The sequence below is a fragment of the Pipistrellus hanaki genome, assembly GCF_964339955.1.
Source record: "Pipistrellus hanaki genome assembly, chromosome: 17".
In the NCBI taxonomy this organism is placed as follows: domain Eukaryota; kingdom Metazoa; phylum Chordata; class Mammalia; order Chiroptera; family Vespertilionidae; genus Pipistrellus; species Pipistrellus hanaki.
Window position 1 is genome coordinate 32,334,087 of NC_140519.1, and position 12,512 is coordinate 32,346,598.

At 35.2% G+C, this 12,512-nt stretch overlaps 1 protein-coding gene across 2 annotated transcripts in view; it reads left to right on the top strand.

Moving 5' to 3' along the window:
* Positions 1–12,512, top strand: part of CSMD3 (CUB and Sushi multiple domains 3) — a 771,720-nt gene that overhangs the window by 101,938 nt on the left and 657,270 nt on the right. For both annotated transcript variants that reach the window (XM_084864313.1, XM_084864314.1), the window contains exon 3: positions 8,710–8,822. In XM_084864313.1, the coding sequence (XP_084720439.1) occupies positions 8,710–8,822 (113 nt within the window). The remainder of the gene's footprint in view (positions 1–8,709; positions 8,823–12,512) is intronic.

A 12,512-nucleotide genomic window follows, 5' to 3' on the forward strand; every position in this document is an offset into this window, starting at 1 on the left:
GCATAGTGAATATAATTAATGTCTATGTAGATCTTGTAAGAGTGGTTATGCTCTCAATTACTTCTATCTAATAGCTTTGAGATTAAAAAGTTAAACAAAACCAAAATTTCTGAAAAAGTAAAAACTTTCCTAAATTTTAGACTAAGTCAAATTGTATAGTATCTTTATCATAACATCTTCAATCATTATCATCATAAAGCTATATTTAAACCTCTGCAATTGCAGTGTTCTCTTTAATGTACCACATAATACTACTTCTTAATGCATTTATTACTTATATAAATCCATAAAACTAGTGGGTGGCATAGAATGTCAAAAACTTTCCTATAATCATTTTAGATTGATTACAGTTATCATCTGTTCATCACTGGAACATGTCACAAAGAATATAGAACCCAAACATTATATCTATATATAATGTTTGGGTTCTAGATAGATATATATATACTGTATCTATCTCTATCTCTACCTCTGTCTCTATCTCTGTCCTATTTAGGGACATTGAATGTGCAGTCATTTCTCTTTTTCCAAAAAAACCCCTTTGATGCCTGGAAAAAATAGACAAACAAAATTCCATACTTATTATATATATATATATATATATATATATATATATATATATATATATATATATATATATATAAATAACCAGGCTGTGTGTGCAGCAGGCAAGTAGGCTGAATTGACCTCTCAAAGAGGGAGAGAGGTGGGGCTGATCAGCAGCAGTAGCAGCTTGCTGGCAAGGTCCAGAGAAAGAATCAGGATGATCAGTCCCTGTTTCTCCCTCTGGACCTCGCAGCAGCCAAGCCTCTCTCTCTCTTCCAGAAGTCAGCAGTTCAGCCTGTTCACCAGCAGCATGGGGCGGTTGCTGATCAGCTTCACCTCTGTGATCAGGCCCAGAGATAGTCCCGGAGATGCTGACTGGCATAGAAACTTGCCAATCAGAAGCAAATCTGAGTGAATTGTGAGGAGCCAATGGCTGCCTAGGAGATGGAGCTTTTGATGCTGACTGGCATATACACAGACCAATAAGAATCTATTTTGGGTGAACTGCGAAGGAAGAACCTAAGGTGGGGGCTGGGGAGGGATTTTAAGGACAATAGCTGTTTGGAGTAAAGTGTAAGAAAGTGATTCAATTTTTTAATGACCAGTTTGGCAGTATAGTGCATATTGCTGGCTATCAGTCCAGATATAGGGATTATGTGTTTTTGTCTGCCAAGAGCATCTCTTCCTGCTGAAAAAAAACTTCCCTCCCCCATTTAAGCAATCCTATCCTATATAATCTATCTATACTAATAAAAGGGCAATATGCTAATTAGACTAGGTTGACCAGCCATCTTCCAGATGTCCAACTTCCTTTTGGACAAAGCCATGGTGGTGGAGGCCATGGCAGAAGCAGTTAGAGGAGATTAGGCCAGCAGGGGAGGGCAGTTGGGGACAAGATCAGGTTGGCAGTGGAGGGAAGTTAGGGGCGATCAGACTGGCAGGGGAGGGGAGTTAGAGGCGAGAGTAGGCCAGCAGGAGAGGGTGGTTAGGGGCAATGAGGAAGGCAGGGAGAGAGGACAGGGGCTATCAGGTAGGCAGGCAGGCAGGCGAGTGGTTAGGAGTCAGTCGTCCTAGGGATCAAGCCTAAATAGGCAATCAGACATTCCCTGAAGGTTCCCAGATTGGAGAGGGTGCAGTCCAGGCTGAGAAAGCCCCTCTGTGCACAAATTTCATGCACCAGGCCTCTAGTATACAAATAATATTTCTCATATAAATTATGTTTTGCTAAATCTAACAGTTCAGCAATAATGCCTTTCTGGGAAATAGAAAGCCATTAATTCTTGTGGATGTGCATTGTATAACTGTCTCAAACAAAGAATTGTCAACATGGAGGAATGCAAAGTATACATTTTTAGTCATGTTTTTTTCTCCTTACTAAATGTACATGACCCTTTTAAGAAATAAAGCAAAATTCCCATGTGTATAAAATGACTGTTAGACATCTTTGAAATGTTCCCAAAATAATGTCAAGGTTTTGGGGGTTGGAGGGAATCAAATTGACTCCAGTCTCATGAATTGTGTGTTCCTAAAGGCAGGTGTTCTCATCTGGTCTCTTCATCTCTTTGATTCTTCTTCCCTCCCTTTCTCCCACTCTTCCTCCTTCTCCTGCTTTGTCTAATTGAAAAACTTTATTAACAGTTGGGGTGTAATAATGCTCTCATATCTTTCTTCTCATACTTTTGTCTTAAATTTACCCTAAGCAAACAATATATAATCTGTCTTTACTAATCAAAATACATAAGTCTAGAAATGCTAAATTGGAGGAAAGAAGACAACAACACAACAAAGCATAATAGAACATATTTGAAGGATTACACTTGTCCAAATAACCCAAGTTTATTATAAGTTATCAAGAATTGGTGCCACAAGTAGAAATTTCTAATAGGTGTGTGAAAGAATCTTCTGATTCTCATATCTGCTATCAAGAGTGGATAGCAATGGTAGCAACTACGCATGTAATGCTTTCTAAATGCCATTTTCCAAGTGGAATGCTTGCATTAACTTATTTAAAGCCGACAAGAATTTAAAAGGTAGGTCATAAAGATTTTCATCTACATTTTTGACAGAAAACAGAATGGGTGGAAAGTAACCTGCCCAATGCCACAAAATAGTACATGGCAATATTGAGATTTACTCCAGGTAATTAACCCAGGAATTATCACTTAATGTGTTTATGCTATTTAGATGAGTCCTGGGTAAGTTTATGATCAATTTATGGTAGAAATAATATTTAACATGTGCTAGGCACTGTGTTACATTTTTACAAGCAATATCCCATCCAATACTCTGAATATTGCTATGGGATAACTTCTAATATTACACGCATACTTATTTGATTTAGAATTGAACCTTACTCAATATCAAATTGATGAATAAGCGGTAGAATATATCTTTTTCCATTTGTATACTCTAGAATCCAAGCTCATAAGCACTAACTTCATCTTTCTAAAGGCCCAAAAGTTGAAAATAATATGTTCATTAACAATTGAAGGTGTTTATGCAAGCTGGAGACACTGTTAAATAGATTTAAATGTCTGACATTGATTAATTAACCGACATAGCTTTTCTGCACTTCATATTTCTCAGTTGTTCAAATAGATTGCCTTTGAAATTATGATCATTTATATCTTTAAAGATAAATGAATCAATGAATTAAAAAAAAGATCTGGATGCAGGAGCGGTATTTGTAGCAGATAGAGAAGAAACTGTAAAGGTTGAGTTTGGAAGGAATTTTCTAGAAATATATTGTATGGTTCTCGGATAAAATATTGGTCTTGCAGATGAAATTTCAACACCAATGGAAAAGTGAGTTTTATGTAAATGGAGTGACTGTAGACATGAGCTGAACATATTCTCAAGTTATTTTCTTTGCTGAATAGAGGTTTCTTAGCACTTGTGCATCCCTTGGGATTCAAGCAAAACAGAAAAACTTGGAAATACCTAAATCATAACATATTTAATAATAAAAATTTCCAATTTAAGGCTGGACCATGAGTATCAGAGAAAATGTACAGTAGCTTTCAGGAAATAAGGAATTTGTAGAAATTGTAAAAAAATAACCAGTGATAAGTTCAATTGTTTGCAGCACCAAAACAGTTGTTTAAATAAGAATTCTGGCAAGCTGGTGGAATAATCTGACCTTTAACCACACATTGCAGCCTATGCACATACCTGCCAAGACATAATGATAGCTGACACTTTGAACTTAAATTCCAAATTTTATGGAAGTGTGTTCTTTGGTAAAATCTAATGGAGAACACCACTGATGATGAGAGATATTTTGGCAAGTGTAGTTCTAAGATTTAAAAGCACTTGAATACAGTGAAAAGATTAAGAAAAGTGTGGAAATGAGTTCTGGCTGCTTACCCATTTATCTATATGTTTATTATGTTCACAGTCATATCCGTATCTCCCCCGATCCCTATCAATATCCCTATGTATATCAGAATCTATTCAATTTCCATATCTAGGGCTGTGCATAGTACATGGTCCTAACATTATGAATTTGCCTTTCTCACACATGATGTCCTCTCCGGGAATTTTGTATTTGAGAGAAGCTTCAGATCATTTACTCTCAGCAAATGATCTAATTATTCAAATATGGCCATGGCCATCTTTTTCTTTAATAGTACAATTACTGCCATCTTGACATAACCATGAATTATTTGCTGTGCTTCATGTACCCAGATATCAATAGGGTATGCATGATTTATTCTCACAGAACAGTCATTACTTTAAATATCTACTTGTTCCTGCGCTCTGCTCATTCATTTTGAAATTAAGTAGGTTAATAGTTTGTTTCAGCAGAGAATTCCCTCTATATCACCTGTTTCATTTTTGAGAACTGTATAACTAAAATAAAATGGTAAGATAACTCATATCCAGGAATCTTATTGTAAGTCATGATAGATCACTGTGAAAAGGCTGGTGTTATAATGCAATTTATCTCAGCCACAGCATTTCAGGTTTAGACAAAAGGGCAGCATGTTTGGAGTCATATCACTAATGAAATTAATTTTTAGTGGCTATTTTTTATGTTCCTGAAAATATAGTAGGTCATTCCACATGAATTCTCTTATTTAACAATCACAAAAATCTGAGATTTTGGTGATGTTACCACTTTTATTGTTAAATAAAGCCTCTCGTCTGTGTTTTACATTCCTCGTCTATTTTCCTTCAACCTCATTATAAGCAGAAATATGCTATGGCTTTTTTTTAATTGACTTTATTGGGGTGACATTGGTTAATAAAGTGATACAAGTCCCAAGTGTACAGCTCTTCAGTATATTAATGGTATATTGCATCATGCACCACTGAAAGTCAAGTCTCCTTACATCACCATTTATTTCCCTTTACCTTCTTCTGCCTCCACTCAATTGACTGACATAGCTTTTCTGCACTTCATATTTCTCAGTTGTTCAAATAGATTGCCTTTGAAATTACTGTCCTTTCCCTCTGGCAATCACCATACTGTTGTCTGTCTCTGTTTCAGAGTGGAAGGGATGGGTAGAGACACAGAGAAAGAAACATCTATGTATTTGGATTGGTTGCCTTCTACAGGTGCCCCCTGATGGGGTGGCCTGCCAGGGATTGAGTCTGCAACCTAGGTATGTACCCTTGACAGGAATCAAATTCAGGAGCCTACAGTACATGGACCAGTGATCTATCCATTGAGCCAAACCAGCTAATTGTTTTATTTTTAAACAATTGGAGTTATTTTACATTGTTATGATTCTTGAGAATACTAGTTAAAAAACACAATTTTTTTTTTATTTGTTAAAGTGTTCTGATGGAATTCACTTTCTCCTACCATCCCAATTCCTTAATTTACTGTTATCTATTGAGGACCTTTCACAAGTATGCATTTCATGAAAGCACTGGTTATAAACTAGTTAATTGTAAGCAATGAATTCACAAAACTTCATGTCCAAAGGAGAAAGAGACATGCTTAGTAAATAGTCATACCTGTAAATATTAAATTGTAATATGGAGACTTGTAAAGAATGTAACTAAAGGAATTCATAACTGAAAGAGCTTATTTTCAAATTAAGCAACAGGAGGGAGTAAAAAATGAGCAAATCCTCATAATGCTACAACTGTTAAAAATAAGTTTAAAAGCATAAATCTTCCCTTATTTACTGAAATAAAAAATATCCCATTATATAAGACAGTACAGCTGGTTATTTACCGTAAAGATAACTTCAGAAAACTAGATTTTAAAAAAAACGAAAAGAAAATCATTTTCAGATTATCCTTTCTATTATCTTGGAGAATTTAATACTAAAAATCTTCTAAATAGTGTCTAAAAACATTTAATTATTGAACATATCAAAGTGAGTATAAAAATCTGAGATTGCATATAAAATAATTTTTATGTTTATGTGTACATTAAAAGTTAAACTTATTATTTTAAAAAATATATCTATGTTTTATTGACTTTTTACAGAGATGAAGGGAGAGGGATAGAGAGTTAGAAACATCAATTAGAGAGAAACATTGTAGCTGCCTCCTGCACACTCCCTACTGGGAATGTGACCACAGCTAAGGTACATGCCCTTGACTGGAATTAAACCCAGAACCCTTCAGCCCACAGGCCAATGCTCTATCTACTGTGAAAAAACAGTTAGGGCTTTTTATTTAATTAATGTGCCAAAGATAAAGAGAATGAACAGGGTTTTCACTAGAAAATGGGACACAATAAGTTACAGACTTAGACATGACTCTGTTGTGAATTTGATCAAGTTGTTTAATTTTCCATTTCTTGTATCCTTTAATATGAGTATACAATTGAATGTTTTACCTACATAGAGAGATGTTTTAAAGTAATATCAAATAAGTTTTACACTAATGGGCTCTGCATCTGCTTGTGTTGTATGTACAACATCAACATGGGACTCAATGTTCACTAGGTTTCATGTGACTTCTATTTTCAATTATTGCATAAGCTAATATTTTAGAAGCTTAAAAATTATATTAAAGAGCCCCCCAAAGAGCTATGCATTGGTTTCTTATTGCTGCTGCCAAAAATTCCCACAAACTTGGTGCCTTAAACAACATAAATTTATTATCCTGGAGACCTGAAGGCTGACATCCAAAATGAGTTTTGGCTGAAATCAAGGCATCAGCATGGCTGCATTTTTTCCTGGATATTCTAGGAGTGAATCTGTCTATTGCCTCTTCCAGCTTGTAGAGGCTGCTTGTCATTCTTTGACTTGTGGTCCCCTTCCATCTTCAAGCCAGTAATGGCACTGGACCTCTGCTTTCTTTATCATATCTCCTTCTCTTCCTCTGACCTGCCTGCCTCTCTGTAATAAGGACCCTGTGGATTACTGCTTTGGGCCCATCCAGATAATCTAGGGTATTTTCTTCTTCTCAAGATTTGAACTTAGTCACAGTGGGAACTATTTTATTTTGACACCAGTTTTATTAAGAAATAAAAATATTTAACAGCTAATTAGTTACCCAATGACCCTGCAATTCCACTACTGGATATATAGAAATATGTACATATGCTAATAAAATTATAGTAATTTTTATGGCAGTATTATTCATAAAAGACCTAGCTGTAAAAATATCCCACCAACAGCAGAATAGATAAATTAATTAAAGCATATTCATAAAGTGTAATCCTATATAGCCATGAAAGTTAAATTCCATAGTAAGACTATAAAAGTACAAACATAATGTTGAGTCAAAAAAGACATATGCAAAATAATTTTATTGTATAATTTCATTTATATAAAGCTCTAAGACATGAATAACTAATTTGTTTTGTAGAATTTATGATAATGATAATCTTTGGAGAGGAGTGAGATAGTAACAAATGGGAAGGAACGTTAGCAAGTACTCAATATTCCTTGCAATGTTTAAAAAAAATATTTTTATTGATTTCAGAGAGGAAGGGAGAGTGAGAGTGAAACAGAAATATCAATGACAGGAAACATTGGTCAGCTGTCTCTTCCACGCCCCTTCCTGGGGATGGAGCCCACAAGCCAGGCAGGGACCCTAATTGGGAATTGAACCGTGACCTCCTGGTTCCTAGGTCGACACTCAACCACTGAGCCATAATGACCAGGCACAATATTTTATTTATTTTTATCTGAAATATATTTAATTTGTGATAATTCAGCAGTACATATACTTTTGATTTATGCACTCTTCTATATAGATAAGGCACCTGAGCCGGCCAAGGTTTGCGCTGTGGGCAGTGGCAGCAGCAGAGGTGTGATGCGGGCATCGCCTCCTGCCCCTGAGTGTTCCCAGACTGTGAGAAGGGGCAGGCTGCGCTGAGGGGACCCCCCCTCCAGTGCATGAATTTTCATGCACCGGGCTTCTAGTAAAAATATAATTACATTGCATGTAATTTTACAAAATAATTAAAATGAGAAAAAGCAATTCATAGAAATAAAAATTATGTATCTTCATTTGTTTTAGGAACATTATATTCCATGAAAAATTTTAAAAATATTTTCTTTTGGAAGTGTCAATTGTAAATTACCTTATATATAATTGAGCTTGTAATTTTATGCAATAAAGTATTAACCAGTTAAGTGTTAAATTATGAGTAGGATGGTAAATATTTATTATGTAAGCATATGCGATATTAACCAAAATGTAATGAAATGTAATAGAACTTAGTGGAATTTTAGAATCTGATAAAAACAAAATCACTTCTCATTTTTAGAAATTTCAGTTTCAATATTTCATAATTAGAGCACATCTCTTATTTCAGTATTAAATTTCACTAAATATTTCCCGTTTTCACCTACATTTTTAACAATTAGGACAATAAATTATTTGACAAAATTGTAAATGCTCAGTTGTTAAAATCAGCAGTAGAAAATATGCACAAACACATACTCTCACAATTCATTTCTCAAAGTTTGAATTAATATTTCCATATAGATGATGAATATAATAGATACAATAAACATTAATGTGTACATGTTCACAAGAAAATAATACATTTTTATATTTATATATACAGTAATTGTTTTTGATAAGTAAGATCTAATTGTCATAAATTCATACATATGTATAGACATATATGTACATACATACTTATACAAAGCTTGGGGATATGATGAAATTACTCTAATGCTTTTTGTACCGTATTGGGTAAAATGTCTGAGAAACTAACAATTAATTCCTTTATGTCTTTAGGTTAACAGGATTCCATCTGCCACCGCCAGTAACAAGCACCAAATCTGTGTTCTCGCTACGTTTGACGAGTGATTTTGCAGTGAGTGCTCACGGGTTTAAAGTATACTATGAAGGTAAGTGATGTAATACAAAAGAACCACAGCAGAGCCTAACATAGTCATAAAGAAATTCTCCAGGGTGGAAATGGAAGCATCACCCGGAAGAAAGATGCAGTTTATCCTGTTCCCTCAAATTCAGGTCACTTTGTTATTCACCATTAATGTATAATAAAATGCTGAAATGGATGGGTATTAATGCTTCCTAGCAGTATGCCTAGACATAGAACCATCTTTCCCTGAAATCTTAGGAAGACCATGAAATTACTATACTGATTAAAGATTAACAAAAGCAATAAAATCTGAGAGCTTAAGGGAAACTGGGCTGGATGAGAGATTCAGGCAGCATGGTCTCCACTCTGCCCCCCTCTGAGCTTTGCCTCTCTGCCAAATATCAAACCAGTAATCTGTCTTCTCTGCAAATTCAAGTCAAGAAAAAAAAAAAAAATCCCACCAAGACATAAGAGATAACATTTGCTGTTTTAAACCAACCTTTCCAAACCCAGAGATCTAGAATCCCTTAACAACAAAGAGGAAAATGAAAAAGGTCCTGATGCTGAAGATTTTAATCTAGAAGTTTGGTACACGTTCATTTGGCATCAAAACATGACTTGTACTGATTGGAGGACACGTCATCTTGATTGATCTCACCTAGTGTGGGAATTTACGTGTTCACTACAGAAATATTGTTTGATAATGGGATGGTAACCCAGGCTCTGTTGAGGGTGTTAAACATGTATAGAATCTTTGAATGTTTTGAAAACAATCTATAGAATGTTTTCCTTTTTAAAAATGTGAAAGTATTCTAATGGCAAAATAATCTATTCCTGAGGCTTTCAGATAGAGGTCATGGACTTGTAATTTCTTCCATATGCGATGTGACAATAAAATTCACACCTACTTTGGGTAACAGCCCCTGCTTTACTCATAGAAATAGCAGATTAGACTTCAGCCCAGCTCCCCAGGATTATATCACACCAGATCTAATATTGTCATAAGTACAAAAACATAGTAGCAGGGGTGGTTACTCGCTAAAGCACATGATCATTCAAAATATGATATGTTTCAAAAACACACTAGAAAACAACCTTATATAAAATGGTATTGCTTTAGGATAAAGGTTAGGAGTTTGCATGTGGGGCAGATTTTAAACTGAATGTCTCATCTAGTGCTACCTTTCTCATTAGAAAACAAAATACCTTCTAGTAAACAATTGAGTAAAAGTGTTTTGTCTTTTTCCCATCTCAAATAATGCTCCTTTTGCAGCAGTGTTCAGCGCTATTTTGTACCTAATACATTATTGAACTTTAGTCTAGCAATGGAGGATGCATCTCAATACTTCATTTCCTCCATTTATGATAGTAAGAATCATTATTTTAAGGTTTTTTTTTTTGTTGTTGTTTTTTTTTTTTTTTTTTTTTTTTTTTTTTTTACCACAGTTGAATATTTTTAATCTCAGCAACTTAATTCATAGTTTGAAACACAAAAGTTTAATTTTAAGTAATGTAATTTTGGCAACATTGAAAGAGTTAGTAATGCAATAGTTTTTCTATTAAAGACTCCTTACTGGAAAATCTGTTTCTGTGCACGTACATATAAAGATATTTTAGGTTAGTTTATTATTTCGGTGAGTAATAAGTATGCTGAAAATGTAGCAACTTGGAAGATGACTTATGATATTGCTGTGTTTTCTGGTTTGACCGTCAAATTATATGAAATACATTAAGATATATTTTTTAAGGCTCCCCATTGTTTTTGCATAAGCAACATTAAATTTCTGCCTGACATTTGTGCTTCAGTGAAATGGACTCATATGTTTTTGGGACATTTAAATGTATGTGTGGTTGTTCCTGACTTAAAATATGAGGTACTCGGCATCCAGGTAGAACCGAAGGATTGGCTATCATGCTGCAGAATCTTCAGGTATTGATTTGCGATGGCTATCTTTCACTATGTCTGTTAGTCTTATATTGCTACCATAACAAATGGCCACAGGTTTGGCAGCTTAAAACAATGGACATATATTATCTCACATCCTGAAGATAAGAAGTCCTGCTTGATCTCTGCCAGTTACTCTGCTCAGGGTCTCAAAGGTTGAAATAAAAATGTCAGCTTGTTGAGCTCTTGTCAGAGGACTCCGTAAAGAATCTATTGCTGATGGCTGCTGTAGGCCTCTCTCTTCCTTACACTCTCTTCCGTGAGTCCTACATCTGACAGCCAACACTGGAACACTGAGTCCCTTTCCCTGCCTCCCTCTCCCGATACATCTCTCTGCTATTTTCTCCCTTGTGCCCCTCTACATATCTGACTTCAGCTGGGAGTATTTCTCAGCTGTTAATGGTCTACTCTATGCGATTCCAGGAGGTTACCCGAGTAATCAAGACTAACTTTATTATATCTGAAAAATCCTTCTTGCCGTGTAGCATAGCATGTTAACATATGAACAGGTTCCAGAGATGTTTTTTCTGGAGCAGGTGTTGGTGGTCTTCCTTTGTCCTACTGCACCAGGCACAAAGCTGTGTAGCACTTTACAGAGGGCACAGCTATAAGCATCCGTTATTTAACCAGGGTCAAAGGCGCTATAAAAGCCAACAGGTATATTAACTGTGACATTAACACTTAGTTTAAAATTCCAAAGGCTGTCCTTTCTTTTTAAAAAAATTTATTGTTGATAGTATTGCATATGTCCCTCTTTTTTTTCTCTCATTGACCCTTTCTAGCCACTCCCCCCCCCCCTGCTCCAGACCCCCCCCCCCCCACTGTCTGTGTCCATGGGTTATGCATATATGCATCCAAGTTCTTTGGTTGATCTCTTCCCACGCACCTTTCCACCCTTGCAGAACAAAATAAACTGATGAGCAAAATAGATCTAGAGACATAGAAGCAAGGAACAGACTCTTGAATCAAGCCCGTTCTTCAATACTCACCTCAACCCTCACATTTTGGATCCAGGTTACCATCTACAGTTACCTCACACTACAACTCTACCCTACCCATGCTGCAGTAAAATTAATCCTCTAGACATTTTCTCTGCGTTTACCCTTGCATCCCTTTTTTTTTATTTCAAGATGATCCTAATGTCTGAATCTCATTTATTTTCTTTTCAACTCCCTCTACATAATAATGTATTATTTTCTTCATTTTAAAAAAACTTTCCCAAGACTTTGTCCTTATGGATTAGGATTTATGAAAATGCTATTTATTAGTGATATGTGTGCATTTATCTATGTTTGTCAAAATGCCAACACTGGACCACATGCATTAGAATCATCTGGCTAATGACACTGCTACTGTTAGGTATCATTTAATGAGTAATTGCTTTTCAGCCAATCACAGTGCTAAATATTTTATATGGATTTTTCTCACACTGAAAATTTTTAAAAAATTGTAATGAGCAGGGATTTAACAAAGCAATAACCTTAATGTAAAAATATGTTTAAATGCCCTATAAATGTACCCTGTTTCCCTGAAAATAAGACAGTGTCTTATATTAACTTTTGCTCTCAAAGATGCGCTAGGTCTTATTTTCAGGGGCTGTATTATTTTTCCATGAAGAATAATACGGTACACATTTATTGTTAAATTAAAATAAAGGAAATTTATTACCTGTATATGGTACGCTAGTACGGTAGTTGTCAACACAAACCAGACAAACTGAATCCTACAGCAACAAGAATTTACTCATTTATTCAATGACAATCATGTCAT